General features: G+C 38.2%; 1 protein-coding gene across 13 annotated transcripts in view; it reads right to left on the reverse strand.

The window, feature by feature from the left end:
- Positions 1–17046, reverse strand: part of KMT2C (lysine methyltransferase 2C) — a 216032-nt gene that overhangs the window by 126248 nt on the left and 72738 nt on the right. For all 13 annotated transcript variants that reach the window (XR_003795262.1, XM_029233804.1, XM_029233802.1 and 10 more), the window contains exon 6: positions 6171–6333. Coding sequence is in view for 12 of the 13 variants with exons in the window: in XM_029233804.1 (XP_029089637.1) it covers positions 6171–6333 (163 nt within the window). In the remaining variant the exon portion in view is untranslated. The remainder of the gene's footprint in view (positions 1–6170; positions 6334–17046) is intronic.

Here is a 17046-nt window from a genome sequence, read left to right on the forward strand (position 1 = left end):
ACCTCAAAATGTTATTTTCAAGTCTTACTGGACCCTCAATAGCCAGGTGTTCTAAAAATACTCAAACTCAACACCTCTAAAACTTTTTTTTTAATAAATTTATTTATTTTTGGCTGCGTTGGGTCTTTGTGGCTGCACGCAGGTTTTCTCCAGTTGGAGAGAGTGGGGCTACTCTTCGTTGTGGTGAGCGGGCCTCCCATTGCTGTGGCCTCTCTCATTGCGGAGCACGGGCTCTAGGCGCGCGGGCCTCAATAGCTGCGGCACGCGGGCTCAGTAGTTGTGGCGCACGGGCCTAGCTGCTCCGTGGCACGTGGGATCTTCCCGGGCCAGGGATCGAACCCGTGTCCCCTGCATTGGCAGGCGGATTCTCAACCACTGCGCCACCAGGGAAGCCCCCTCTAAAACTTTTTTTAAACCTAAACCTCTCCCTTCTTTCTCGACCTGCTGGGTAAAGAAACGTTAGTGTCACTACTGACCCTTAACTACTCCCTGACCCAACACATCCAATTGGATACCAGTTCTTACTGAGTAAACTTTTTATGTATCCTCTTCCATCTGTTTGTACAGTTCAGTCCATCACACTTTGACTTGGTAACTGCAGTTATCTTCTGAATGGAATGCTGGCTTAGGGCTCTGACCTCCTCCCTAAATCAGCTAAACATCCAGAGCAATTTTCTAACTGTTACGCCCTGCGCAAATTACAACTTTATCAACACCTCCTTTCTTTCCTTAAAATAAAAAAATCAAAAATTTCTAGTTTGAGGCAAAAAAAGGAGTGGGGGGGATTATCTCCTTTTCCAACTGAATCTCAGAACATTCACTATTTCCTGGTCAGATCAAGCAGTCCTGCTGTGCACGTTAACACAACAGACTGTTCAACCTTTGTGTACTTGTACACATTCTGTTCCTTCTGCCTGTAATTTTGTTCCTTTGTTGTGCCACTAGCCCATTCCAAAGAGGCCTTTAAAACTCTTGCTCAGACATAAACCCTGACTATCTCATGTTACCACACCTAAATGCCCATTTAGTTGTTGATTATTCCTTTCCCCATATGCTTAGAAGAAACTGTTATATAATCAATTAATTATAACACAATACCGTAAACCCCTGAAGGGTAGTAACCTTGTCTTTTTCAACTTCATATCCTCAGTTGCCTAGCACAAATCAATTCTTATATTTTAAGCAAAGGAGTTGCTTCTAAAATCATTTTTAAGTGGCTCTTTAAATGACAGGCATTTAGAAGAAAGCATTAATTCTAAAAATAAAATTACATGTATTAGTTCATTTTTTTAAATAAAAATGGAAAAACAGAGCAAAGTAGTTTTCTTAATACTAAAAGAGAGTTCCATATTTACTCATTCAAGCTAAGTACATTTAAAAACTAATCTGTGATTTTTGCCTACCCTCAAAACTTACAGAAACTGGGGCAAGTACTGGACTCTATTAGATTACATCTTTCTATTGTAATTTGCCAGGAACACTATCTAAATACTTCTGTGAAGCTTTCTAGAGTTTGCTACTCTGCCACTTCAACTTGCCATGGTAGCTACTAGTCACATGTAGTTATTGCGCAATGGAAATGTGATTAGTCCAAATTGAGATGTGCTATACATAGAAAACACACTCCGAATTCCAAAGACTTAATAGGAAAAAAATATTAATATCACTATCTCAAAAATTTTATTAATTACAAGTTGAAATATTAACATTTTGGATATATTGGGTTAAGTATGTATTTTTAAAATTAATTTCAAATAAAAAATTTTAACATGACCACTAGAAAAATTAAAATTACATACATTGCTCACATCATATTTCTATTGCACAGCACTGTTTTATACAGCAAAGCTCATTCTGCAACAAGGTAACTCTGTGTATCACTATAGCAGAGATTACTTTTTATTCTATGACAGTTTCCACCAATTCCTTGATGACAATACTGTCATGTTGTATGATTAGTATGCATCATTTAATAAATTGGGCAAAAAAAAAATCCATGTGATATATTCAGTCCAAAAACATTTACTATGCATTATATAAAAATAATAATAGAAAAAAGTTGGTTCCAACCATTTTTCTGATCTGGGCGAACATACAGAAATATGTAGAAATACTAAAACAGCCTTTTGGAGGGCATGCATTAAGAAGATGACATTACTGGATGGCTTAAGTGTCATGTCAGACATAAGTATATGTACATATACATACATATATGTCTGAAAGCCAAAGGGGCGTTAAGCTTGAAGCAATAATCAAACGACTAAGTGAAAATTTTCTTTAAGCAGTAGGGAAAGCAAAATAGACTGAGTGAAAGACTAAAGATAAAGACAATTTAAGAGAGGACAGGAGTAAAATCCGGGTTAATTTGGCTCCAAAGATCATGTTCTTTACTACTAATCAATATTGATGCCCACTGGAAGGGCAAAGAAGGTGAAGAATAAAAGTGCAAAGGAAAAGTGCCAGCACAGGCACAGCAGGAAGATGCTAAATGATGTGGGGAAAGCAAGAAAAGAGCAGGAGAAACAGAGATAAGCTTTGGACAGGTCACTTCTTCCTAAGTGACAGCTGTGACGAGAAGAAATGGAGGAAAAGGCAAAAACATGGAGCTTAAATTAGATGGGAGCTTATCATAGATCCTTAAACGTGGTCAATTTGGAAGGTGAGACTACTGCTAGAAAGGCTAGACAGCACATAAGAAGAGAACCAGGTGAAGAGCAACAGTCTCAAGTCAGATTATTATCAGTGAATTTTAAAAGGACTAAATCAGCATAGCTTTGTAACTTCCATCGACATTACAACTTCCATGATCTATGTTTCCATCGCTGACAGGACACTCTGCAAGGTGATTTGCCTATCAAAATAGGATCTCTAGAAAGACGAAGTAAATCATGGATGTTGTCCAGAGAGGCTGGCCCACAGAGTAGGCAGGTAGGTAAGAAAGAAAGGTCAGGGGGCTGACAGAATTTAAGGTAACAGAAAAGTAGCAGGACTTGGTGTCAAGAGAGACCAGGCAACTAAGAAAATGAGGTAGGAGTTAAAAGTTTAAATGAAGTAAAGGAAGAAAAAGCTGAGTGATGAAAGTAAATACGCTGGGGGAGGGGGAGGGGATTAAGAGATGTAGCATTCCCAGGTTTAAACCTTGCAAAGGCTTCTCACTGAAGACAGAATAAAATCCAACCCCCTTCCTTTGTTTACAAGGCCTACATGATCTAGTCTTTGTTCGCCTTGATGTGGTCTCTACTACCCACCTGGCAGACACTAAGTTCCAGACACAGTGACTAGCTGTCTATTCCACAATCACGCCATGCTCCTGCCTCAAGGCCTGCGCAGTAGTTGTTCGCTCAGCCTGGAATGTTCTTTCCTCTGATCTTGCATGGCTGGCTTTCTGCCATTCAGCCTTCCATGAGAGGGAAAATACTACTCAGGAAGTATATGTGGCTATGTCCCTTAGATGGATATTTAGCGTAAAGTTTCCTGGCAAGGTTAGTGTATACTTGCATCGTCGTGAAAATAAGGTTAGAGCCATGACTGGCATTTTTCGAAGACAAAGCACCCCAAAATTGTTTTCTGATGAAAATGCTGGTCGTGCTCACAGATGCGCTCTTTTTGCTGGGATGTTTTTTTCTAATGAGGTCCATGTTTTTGTTAGATTTTTCAACTTTCATAAAAAGATGTCAATCTTACTCCTAATTCAGGTAACTATCACAGCATACCGCTCTGTTCTTAGCCAGCAGCATCAAGTATTATACTCAATGCATACACATTACTTAGATAAGAGCTAAAATAACTACCTTTCAGTACAGCAATTCATAATATATGGTACAATGCTACATGATTTTCATTGTCATTTAACCTTCATAATAACACTGTCATTTAAGATATCCCCATTTTTAAAACATAAAAAGTGCTTTGTGCTATGACATACAATTAGAACAGCTAAATATACAAATGAAAGATTTTATAAGACTATTACGTAGTCTTGTATATTACTGCAATATAGTCTATCTGCAGTACTCTCTACATCCTTGGATTAAAACAGATGCTCAGGAAGCTGGGTATTTAGACTGCGTTGTTTAGGATCCCCAGGGAATAGAATTTACTCAACTGGGCTTTGGTTTTATACCACTGGCTTATTTTAAGGGCTGTTATAAGAAATTGCCCTGTGGGGTTTGTTGTTTATACTGCAAGACAGCTACTTGAAGACAGTTTCTCACTGCCATATATAGTGTACATACAGTATCAGTATCAAGTGAATTCTTATTACTACAAACCAGGCAACTGTTCATATGCCCTTCTTCATGCTGACTGCTGGAAAGCTCTGGAGCCAGATTTGTGGCGTAGGCCTGGGAAATACACATTTATTTTGGGTATCAGCCTCACCGTATTACCCTCCCATTTACCCTATCCTTATTTTCCCTTCCCACTGGCCAAATTTTCTTGCTTATTTTTAGTCTTACTTTATCCTACTGTTCATGTATTTGTGTAAGTCTCCGTAAGTCTACTTTGGAACAAGGCAAGGTACCAGTAATTTCAGTATATCTTTTAGCTTTATGTTGCCAGCATGAACCTTTCACTATATTCATGATAAATGATAACAAATCATCTCACCTCAGTTCTTACACTTCATTATTTTATAAAACAATTTATGATCCCTAACAAATAAATGTATATAAATCATATACATTATGTGAACAGAGTCTGCAAAAGAAAGTAGTACTGCCAATAATAATAGAATTTCTCACATTAGAAACATAGTCATAGAAAACTTTGCATGTTGTTTACTGAGGTCTAAATCACGACCACATACAAAAGGCTGAATAAAATTTAAATTGTTAAACACACCCACAGTTGTTTTATTCAATTGGAAAAGTGTGTTATACCACCCAGAATACAATCAGCTCTGATGATTCACATCGTAGTCTGTGTACTTAGTGAAGTAATTCACTATATGAGGCCTTAAAATAAATAACACCCATTACAGTAGCTGTGCATGAATGTTGTCTTTTTCTCCCAGATTTAACAGTGTGTAATCAAAAGCATTTTTAAAACTTTAAATCCCTTATTAGCCTAAATACAATGTGACATTTCAGTTTGCCTTACCTATAATTTACGTCTGTATAGTGATTAAGGGCAACATGATTATACATGTAGACACAAAATAACTTTAACTAAAGATAAAATCATGGTACTGAACAGAGAAAAATGATGATTATGAAATCTGTGTTTGAGATTACTTTAAGCCTGAAGTAGCTATATTTATGTTTCACAAAGCTGGAAAAGATAGGAAAAAAGCCTTTACTGACATTGCTAAGAATACAGGTAAAAGCTAACAATTAGGTAACTAAGAGATGACATAAAAAAAGACTGAATAAAGAAGGCATCAAAGAGATTTCACAAGCAGACTGGAAATTCAATTTACTAGGGAAAAAAGATCTCAAATCATGCATGCTCATTGGAAATCCATATACTAGGAGAAAAGTAAGATCTCTATTTAATAAGGATAGGAAAGAGTTATAATTTTCTGTATAACATAAATTTCAAACACTTAAACCTTTTCACCTAATTATAAAATACTGTTTGGAAAAGAAAAAAAAAAAAAAGACAACTGAGGATTATAGATAACTATAACCAAGACAGATGAATCAAGAAGAAGCATTAACGAGATTTCTATTATGACTATTAGGACATTTTCCAAGATTTTCAAGTGTTTGGTGATCCTATCAACATGCATCCTGAAATAACATCTGAATGAACCATCTTCTAAATCTCCAACTGGGTAGTCTTTTTAGTGTAAAAGACACTGAATTAAAGACACTGTTTAATTTTTAAATGACCTACTTTCATAGTACATATTAAAATACCATATACTCAGCAAGTTTACCTTTCTGCAGTACTTAAATTTTTTAAATAAGAATAAAAAACATGCAAACTATCTTTGAATTTTTGGGGAAATAACTCTGGATATAACTTCAATGATATTGTTGGTAACAGATTCCTCCCCCTTCCCCCTCACCCCACCCAAGGATCTCTTGTGAAGATCTCTCAGATTATCAAGATTATGTAATGTTGCCTTTTACCACAAGTAGAATAACACTTAGGGAATTTAAACATTTGTTATTTTAAGTAAATACACTGATAAATGTTTTTAAATATATCTGTAGTAAACTTACATCTTTCAGGAGCTTGGTCAATGTGCTCTGGACAAAGAAGGAAGAAGTGACTGAAATCCTGAAAGGTGCCGGCTCCAGCAGCACAAGGATAATGGTACATCTGGGCACATTTCTCTTCACAGCATTTGATAGTGGCTCCAAGGTGCTTACAAAATGCACATCGCTGGAAGGGAGCAAAGGATAAAGAAATATCCTTATAAAACCTGGAAAAGCAACACTCAAGGGTGGGGCTATGAAGATATTCAAAAGTCTTTGTACATTACTAGTAAAACAATTTGAAGCCTGCAGAGCACTAAATAAAGGATCGGTTAAAATGATAAAATCTAAGTTCTCCGTTCAGTGCTTGGTAAATATTCATCCAAGGATGAATACATATTCATCCTTCCATTCAAGTTTAGAAAGTTAGCATTTCACTTTTTTTTTTCTATTGACTTTGTCAATACAACTATCATTTTAAAAAAACTAATAATATGGTTAAAAGGGCAGGTTTCTAGTTGGGGATTATTTTTAACAGGTGATTAAATCCCATTAATAAACAGATAAAACATATATATACTATTTCCAAAATCTCTTACTATTTTCACCCTGCCTAAAACTCAACATGAAGTAAACTAGTCAATCACAGAATAAGTTAATGAGTAGCAACTACATGGTTAAAGGCACACATACAAATCTACACACTTCATTGTAGCAGTTAGTTTCAAGTTTCTTTAAAATGCTGGGCATGTGAAGAAAAATTAAGTCATCTGACTTTCTCCTTCCCCCATTCCAATCTGCCTCTATCTCTTGCAAGTGGTAAAATCAAAGAAATAAAGTCTCAAACGAACAGCAGGGGAAGTTTGGCGCACCTGAAATGTGTAAGAAGTCAGTATGAATTATCTAAGAGTAATTCTTTCCCTAAGAAAGATTAATAAACGTCCTCATCCGCCCAAGCCCACTTGGGGCATCATAACGTATAAAATCTCTCTCTGTGTGTAGGAGATGCCTAGCTGCCCTTCTTGAATATACTTCTGTTTTGGCATTTATGCTATTGCATGGTAATTACTTATCGCTCTTTTTTCATCCAAGATCTTTGAGTAGAGGAATCAGGTTGTACTAACTTTGTATTCTTAGTACCATAAATGCTGTTTGACATAGAAAGGCCCTAATAAACTGGTGTTCATATTTATATATATTAAATGGACTTCACTTTTGGTAATCTTACTGTAGGTGTGGCTCATGACTAGCAGAGCTGAACTAACTGAAGCCAAATGGGACGGTACGTGGTAAAACTGAGGCTCAGGTAATAGAGTTGCTAACATTACTATGAATATCTTCACATGCTAATATACTGATTCCATATTCTGCTAGTCAATTAGATAATACAATAGTTTTTAAATTATAAATAATTTCAATGTCTTGCATGTAAATCTACATAAGATATCACATGCCATCAAACTCTTCCTCATAACCATCAGTCCCCTGCACTGAACCAATATAAGAAAGTTAAGTGTCTCTTGGTGTGTCTTCTACACATTTTGGCTGCAGGCAACAAGACCACTGTAGTTTCTAAGTAACTCATAAACACTAGCTATATCTTTTGACATTTTAATTTTATATAATGTCCACAAGTTCACACACTAACACACATTTCAGTTGTCTTTTTGTACTCAAAGGTATTATTACTGCATTAACAAAAACTGAAGAAAAGAAATAAAGCCTTCTTTATCTTCACTGATAAAGTATAATAATCAGCTTTTTCCAAACAATATATTTATGTCACAACCTCCTATGGTATCCAAATATGTTTACTGTATTAACAGAACCCAGAATTAAAGACATGTATAATATCTAGGTAGTCTGAGTATCCTTGAGTCAATACTGGAAAGGTCAAAGTAATGTTGCGGGAAGAAAGTACATTTATATGTCCAATCAACCACTGAAAAGTTTTTATTATTAACTCATTAACATCGCAAAATAATTTCTGCTACACTGTTAAAATCTAGAATCTCCATTACTTTTATAGCATATGGTAAGTTGTACAGAAGCCTTTTGCTCTAAAAGTAATTTTGACAAATAAAATGACTTTTAAGTGTATAATAAGGAAATAAAATAATTTAACTTGATCCTTTTCTCACTGTCTGTATCATTTTAGAAACATCAACATGTTCTCTTAATCATATTTGCAATGGAAAATATTACATGACATTAGCTAAACTACTATGAGAAGTCCTGGAATGTATCCAACATACTAATTTACAATAACATGTAAAGAGATTAGGGAATAAAGGGAAATAAAATACTAACTGCATTTAAGTGAACGCTTCAAACCCATCTGTTATAACGACATAGCTAATGAAAGACATTTGGCATTGAAAGAAAACATATACTATCTATACAGGCTGGAATATATCTTTTTGAACCAATAAAAAGCATATATAAAATTGTAGAAAATGTCAAAGAATAAATTTCTACAGGAAACTTGTCTAACATCAGCACCCTCATACACCGCAAGTCACAAATCAAAACAAATTATAAGCTAAGTAACAATTACAAAGCTAATTAACATTTCGTGAAAGGAAGGTAAGATAAAAAGCTCTTATCAACTAAACAATTTGACACGATATTAAAAACTCCTAAATAATTTTTTATACTTTTTTAACCATTAAAAAGGAGAGGGAAAGATAAAAAGAAAAGTGTTAAATATCTTTTGACATTAGTCCAAGAACACATCCAAGAAAAAACTCTCAATGAGAGTTCACATTGCCACCTGTAAGAAAGAGTCTGAGGAACTTCCAAAACTTGGAAGGCTCTCCCAAAATAAATCTATAATACAAAACAGAATCAACAAAATTTCAGAGATTAAGGTTAAAGATGAGATATGAAACAGTAACAGTAAGTTTCAGGATATTCCACAGCTTGTTCAATTAATTATCAAGTATTTATTCTATATCAACTACTGCAATTGGCTAAGTGCTGTAAGAAATATCAAATGTTAATTTTCTACACACCAGGCTGTTTTTAACCTTTACCAAACTTTTCTTATTAGTCTGTTAGGATTCTCCCATAATGCAGTAATAACGAATGAAGACAGCAAGTAAGAGAAAAAATAAAATGGCATGGGAAACTATCAGGAAGGTCCAATGTCTGTTTAGAAAGAGTACTAGAAGGAGAGAAAATAGAAGGATTATAACCAGAGAAATTAGAAGAAAATTTATGAAAATATCTAATAATAAGAGGTAACATTTATTAAGCATAATTTCCATTTAATAAATGAGGAAACTGAAAGACAAGTCTTTTTTTTCTGTTCTATTGATATCCGTTTCACTACAAAAACACCCACCCAAACAGAAAATACCAGCTTCAGATTAAAACGTCTTACACCTAGAAACATGGGCAAAGGTAACAAGGATAAATGAAAAATTCTAGGAGCCCCACCAAAAAGAAAAGGGGTCATTTACAAAGAAAGGAAAAACGGGAATTGCTTTTCATTGGCAATATTCAATGTAAAAACAAAAATGAGCGGCTTCCGGGAAGATGGCGGAAGAGTAAGACACGGAGATCACCTTCCTCCCCACAGATACACCAGAAATACATCAACACGTGGAACAACTCCTACAGAACACCTACTGAACGCTGGCAGAAGACCTCAGACCTCCCAAAAGGCAAGAAACCCCCAACGTACCTGGGTAGGGCAAAGGAAAAACAGACAAAGGATAGGGACGGGACCTGCACCAGTGGGAGGAAGCTGTGAAAGAGGAAAGGTTTCCACACATTAGAAGCCCCTTCACAGGCCAAGACTGCGGGTGGCGGAGGGGGAGAGCTTCGAAGCCGCGGAGGAGACCGCAGCCACAGGGGTGCGGGGGGCAAAGCGGAGAGATTCCCGCACAGAGGATCAGGGCCAACCGGCACTCACCAGCCCGAGAGGCTTGTCTGCTCACCCGCAGGGGCGGGCGGGGCTGGGAGCTGAGGCTCGCACTTCGGTCGCAGCGCAGGGAGAGGACTGGGGTTGGAGGCGTGAACACAGCCTGAAGGGGGTTAGTGCGCCACGGCTGGCCAGAACGGAGTCAGGGGGAAAGTCTGGACCGTGCCGAAGAGGCAGGAGACTTTTTCTTACCTTTTTGTTTCCTGGTGCGCGAGGAGCGGGGATTAAGAGCGCTGCTTAAAGGAGCTCCAGAGACGGGCACGAGACGCGACTAACAACGCGGACCCCAGAGACGGGCATGAGACGCTAAGGCTGCTGCTGCCGCCACCAAGAAGCCTGTGTGCGAGCGCAGGTCACTCTCCACACCCTCCTTCCGGGGAGCCTGTGCAGCCCGCCACTGCCAGAGTCCCGGGATCCAGGGACAACTTCCCCGGGAGAACGCACGGGGCGCCTCAGGCTGGTGCAACGTCACGCCGGCCTCTGCCGCCGCAGGCCCGCCCCGCACGCCGTGCCCCTCCCTCCCCGCGGCCTGAGTGAGCCAGAGCCGCCGAATCAGCGGCTCCTTTAACCCCGTCCGTCCTGTCTGAGCGAAGAACAAACGCCCTCTGGCCACCTACACGCAGAGGCGGGGCCAAATCCAAAACTGAGCACCGGCAGCTGTGCGAACAAACAAGCGAAAGGGAAATCTCTCCCAACAGCCTCAGGAGCAGCGGATTAAAGCTCCACAATCAACTTGATATATCCTGCATCTGTGGAATACCTGAATAGACAACGAACCATCCCAAATTGAGGAGGTGGACATTGGGAGCAAGATTTATTATTTTTTCCCCTTTTCCTCTTTTTGTGAGTGTGTATGTGTATGCTTCTGTGTGAGATTTTGTCTGTATAGCTTTCTTTCCACCATTTGTCCCAGGGTTCAATCCCGTTTTTTTATATTTATTTTTAATAATTACTTTTTATTTTAATAACTTTATTTTATCTTTATTTTACTTTACCTTCTTTCTTTCTTTTTTTCCTTCCTCCCTCCCTCCCTCCCTCCTTTCTTTGTTTCTTTCTTTCGTTCTTTTTCTTTACTTCTTTTACTAATTCTTTCTTTCTACTTTTTCTCCCTTTTATTCTGAGCTGTGTGGATGAAAGGCTCTTGGTGCTGCAGCTAGGAGTCAGCGCTGTGCCTCTGAGGTGGGAGAGCCAACTTCAGGACACTGGTCCACAAGAGACCTCCCAGCTCCACATAATATCAAATGGTGAAAATCTCCCAGAGATCTCCATCTCAACACCAGCACCCAGCTTCACTCAACGACCAGCAAGCTACAGTGCTGGTCATCCTATGCCAAACAACTAGCAAGACAGGAACGCAACCCCACCCATTAGCAGAGAGGCTGCCCAAAATCATAACAAGTCCACAGACACCCCAAAACACACCACCACACGTGGACCTGCCCACCAGACAGACAAGATCCAGCCTCATCCACCAGAACACAGGCACTAGTCCCCTCCACCAAAAAGCCTACACAACCCACTGAACCAACCTTAGCCACTGGGGACAGACACCAAAAACAAGGGGAACTACGAACCTGCAGCCTGCAAAAAGGAGACCCCAAACACAGTAAGATAAGCAAAATGAGAAGACAGAAAAACACACAAGAGATGAAGGAGCAAGATAAAAACCCACCAGACCGAACAAATGAAGAGGAAATAGGCAGTCTACCTGAAAAAGAATTCAGAATGATAGTAAAGATGATCCAAAATCTTGGAAATATAATAGACACAATGCAAGAGACATTTAACAAGGACCTAGAAGAACTAAAGATGAAACAAACAACGATGAACAACACAATAAATGAAATTAAAAATACTCTAGATGGGATCAATAGCAGAATAACTGAGGCAGAGGAACAGATAAGTTAACTGGAAGATAAAATAATGGAAATAACTACTGCAGAACAGAATAAAGAAAAAAGAATGAAAAGAACTGAGGACAGTCTCAGGGACCTCTGGGACAACATTAAATGCACCAACATTCGAATTATAAGGGTCCCAGAAGAAGAAGACAAAAAGAAAGGGACTGAGAAAATATTTGAAGAGATTATAGTTGAAAACTTCCCTAATATGGGAAAGGAAATAGTTAATCAACTCCAGGAAACACAGAGAGTCCCATACAGGATAAATCCAAGGAGAAATACGACAAGACACATATTAATCAAACTGTCAAAAATTAAATACACAGAAAACATATTAAAAGCAGCAAGGGAAAAATAACACACAAGGGAATCCCCATAAGGTTAACACCTGATCTTTCAGCAGAAACTCTGCAAGCCAGAAGGGACTGGCAAGACATATTTAAAGTGATGAAGGAGGAAAACCTGTAACCAAGATGACTCTAGCCAGCAAGGATCTCATTCAGATTTGATGGAGAAATTAAAACCTTTACAGACAAGCAAAAGCTGAGAGAGTTCTGCACCACCAAAACAGCTTTACAACAAATGCTAAAGGAACTTCTCTAGGCAAGAAACACAAGAGAAGAAAAAGACCTACAATAACGAACCCAAAACAATTAAGAAAATGGGAATAGGAACATACATATCGATAATTACCTTAAATGTAAATGGACTAAATGCTCCCACCAAAAGACACAGATTGGCCGAATGGATACAAAAACAAGACCCATATATTTGCTGTCTACAAGAGACCCACTTCAGTCCTAGAGACACATACAGACTGAAAGTAAGGGGATGGAAAGAGCTATTTCATGCAAATGGAAACCAAAAGAAAGCTGGAGTAGCAATTCTCGTATCAGACAAAACAGACTTTAAAATAATGACAAAGAGAGAGACAAGGACACTACATAATGATTAAGGGATCGATCCAAGAAGAAGATGTAACAATTGTAAATATTTATGCACCCAACATAGGAGCACCTCAATACATAAGGCAAATACTAACGGCCATAAAAGGGGAAATCGACAGTAACACATTCATAGTAGGGGACTTTAACACCCCACTTTCACCAATGGACCGATCATCCAAAATGAAAATAAATAAGGAAACACAAGCTTTAAATGAGACATTAAACAAGATGGACTTAATTGATACGTATAGGACATTCCATCCAAAAACAACAGAATACACATTTTTCTCAAGTGCTCATGGAACATTCTCCAGGATAGATCATATCTTGGGTCACAAATCAAGCCTCGGTAAATTTAAATGAATTGAAATTGTATCAAGTATCTTTTCTGACCACAACGCTATGAGACTAGATATCAATTACAGGAAAAGATCTGTAAAAAATACAAACACATGGAGGCTAAACAATACACTACTTAATAATGAAGTGACCACTGAAGAAACCAAAAAATACCTAGAAACAAATGACAATGGAGACACGACAACCCAAAACCTATGGGATGCAGCAAAAGCAGTTCTAAGAGGGAAGTTTATAGCAATACAAGCCTACCTTAAGAAACAGGAAACATCTCGAATAAACAACCTAACCTTGCACCTAAAGCAATTAGAGAAGGAAGAAAAAAAAAAAACCCAAGTTAGCAGAAGGAAAGAAATCATAAAGATCAGATCAGAAATAAATGAAAAAGAAATGAAGGAAACGATAGCAAAGATCAATAAAACTAAAAGCTGATTCTTTGAGAAGATAAACAAAATTGATAAACCATTGGCCAGACTCATCAAGAAGAAAAGGGAGAAGACTCAAATCAATAGAATGAGAAATGAAAAAGGAGAAGTAACAACTGACACTGCAGAAATACAAAGGATCATGAGAGATTACTACAAGCAACTCTATGCCAATAAAATGGACAACCTGGAAGAAATGGACAAATTCTTAGAAATGCACAACGTGCCAAGACTGAATCAGGAAGAAATAGAAAATATGAACAGACCAATCACAAGCACTGAAATTGAAACTCTGATTAAAAATCTTCCAACAAACAAAAGCCCAGGACCAGATGGCTTCACAGGCGAATTCTATCAAACATTTAGAGAAGAGCTAACACCTATCCTTCTCAAACTCTTCCAAAATATAGCAGAGGGAGGAACACTCCCAAACTCATTCTATGAGGCCACCATCACCCTGATACCAAAACCAGACAATGATGTCACAAAGAAAGAAAACTACAGGCCAATATCACTGATGAACATAGATGCAAAAATCCTCAACAAAATACTGGCAAACAGAATCCAACAGCACATTAAATGGATCATACACCATGATCAAGTGGGGTTTATTCCAGGAATGCAAGGATTCTTCAATATATGCAAATCAATCAACGTGATACACCATATTAACAAATTGAAGAAGAAAAACAATATGATCATCTCAATAGATGCAGAGAAAGCTTTCGACAAAATTCAACATCCATTTATGATAAAAACCCTGCAGAAAGTAGGCATAGAGGGAACTTTCCTCAACATAATAAAGGCCATATATGACAAACCCACAGCCAACATCGTCCTCAATGGTGAAAAACTGAGAGCATTTCCAGTAAGATCAGGAACTAGACAAGGTTGCCCACTCTCACCACTCTTATTCAACATAGTTTTGGAAATTTTAGCCACAGCAATCAGAGAAGAAAAGGAAATAAAAGGAATCCAAATCGGAAAAGAAGAAGTAAAGCTGTCACTGTTTGCAGATGACATGATACTATACATAGAGAATCCTAAAGATGCTACCAGAAAACTACTAGAGCTAATCAATGAATTTGGTAAAGTAGCAGGATACAAAATTAATGCACAGAAATCTCTGGCATTCCTATACACTAATGATGAAAAATCTGAAAGTGAAATCAAGAAAACACTCCCATTTTCCACTGCAACAAAAAGAATAAAATATCTAGGAATAAACCTACATAAGGAGACAAAAGACCTGAATGCAGAAAATTATAAGACACTGATGAAAGAAATTAAAGATGATACAAATAGATGGAGAGATATACCATGTTCTTGGATTGGAAGAATCAACATTGTGAAAATTACTACCCAAAGCAATCTACATATTCAATGCAATCCTTATCAAACTACCACTGGCATTTTTCACAGAACTAGAACAAAAAATTTCACAATTTGTATGGAAACACAAAAGACCCCAAATAGCCAAAGCAATCTTGAGAACGAAACACGGAGCTGGAGGAATCAGGCTCCCTGACTTTAGACTATACTACAAAGCAACAGTAATCAAGACAGTATGGTACTGGCACAAAAAGAGAAAGGTAGATCAATGGAAAAGGAGAGAAAGCACAGGGATGAACCCACGCACATATGGTCACCTTATCTTTGATAAAGGAGGGAGGAATGTACAGTGGAGAAAGGACAGCCTCTTCAATAAGTGGTGCTGGGAAAACTGGACAGGTACATGTAAAAGTATGAGATTAGATCGCTCCCTAACACCATATACAAAAATAAGCTCAAAATAGATTACAGATCTAAATGTAAGGCCAGAAACTATCAAACTCTTAGAGGAAAACATAGGCAGAACACTCTATGACATAAAGCACAGCAAGATCCTTTTTGACCCACCTCCTAGAGAAATGGAAATAAAAACAAAAATAAATGGGACCTAATGAAACTTCAAAGCTTTTGCACAGCAAAGGAAACCATAAACAAGACCAAAAGACAACCCTCAGAATGGGAGAAAATATTTGCAAATGAAGCAACTGACAAAGGATTTATCTCCAAAATTTATAAGCAGCCATGCAGCTCAATAACAAAAAGACAAACAACCCAATCCAAAAATGGGCAGAAGACCTAAATAGACATTTCTCCAAAGAAGATATGCAGACTGCCAACAAACACATGAAAAAATGCTCAACGTCATTAAACATTAGAGAAATGCAAATCAAAACTACAATGAGATATCATCTCACACCAGTCAGAATGGCCATCATCAAAAAATCTAGAAACAATAAATGCTGGAGAGGGTGTGGAGAAAAGGGAACCCTCTTGCACTGTTGGTGGGAATGTAAATTGATACAGCCACTGTGGAGAACAGTATGGAGCTTCCTTAGAAAACTACAAATTGAACTACCATATGACCCAGCAATCCCACTACTGGGCATATACCCTGAGAAAACCATAATTCAGAAAGAGTCATGTACCAAAATGTTCATTGCAGCTGTATTTACAATAGGCCGGAGATGAAAACAACCTAAGTGTCCATCATCAGATGAATGGATGAAGAAGATGTGGCACATATATACAATGGAATAATATTCAGCCATAAAAAGAAACGACATTTGTAATGAGGTGGATAGACCTAGAGTCTGTCATACAGAGTGAAGTAAGTCAGAAAGAGAAAAACAAATACCATATGCTAACACATATATATGGAATTTAAGGGGAAAAAAAATGTCATGAAGAACCTAGGGGTAAGACAGGAATAAAGACACAGACCTACTAGAGAATGGACTTGAGGATACGGGGAGGGGGAAGGGTGAGCTGTGACAAAGCGAGAGAGAGGCATGGACATATATACACTACCAAATGTAAAATAGATAGCAGCCACATAGCACAGGGAGATATGCTCGGTGCTTTGCGACCACCTGGAGGGGTGGGATATGCAGGGTGGGAGGGAGGGAGATGCAAGAGGGAAGAGATATGGGAACATATGTATATGTATAACTGATTCACTTTGTTATAAAGCAGAAACTAACACACCATTGTAAAGCAATTATACTCCAATAAAGATGTTTAAAAAAAAAAAAGAGCAATATCTTCCAAGGTCTACAAAAAAATTCTTTGAGGGCTTCCCTGGTGGCACAGTGGTTGAGAGTCTGCCTGCCGATGCAGGGGACACGGGTTCGTGCCCCGGTCTGGGAAGATCCCACATGCCGCGGAGCGGCTGGGCCCGTGAGCCACGGCCGCTGAGCCTGCGCGTCCGGAGCCTGTGCTCCGCAACAGGAGAGGTCACAACAGTGAGAGGCCACAACAGTGAGAGGCCCGCGTACCGCAAAAAAAAAAAAA

This window comes from Monodon monoceros, unplaced genomic scaffold, assembly GCF_005190385.1.
Source record: "Monodon monoceros isolate NGI ecotype Baffin Bay Population unplaced genomic scaffold, NGI_Narwhal_1 Super_Scaffold_2, whole genome shotgun sequence".
In the NCBI taxonomy this organism is placed as follows: domain Eukaryota; kingdom Metazoa; phylum Chordata; class Mammalia; order Artiodactyla; family Monodontidae; genus Monodon; species Monodon monoceros.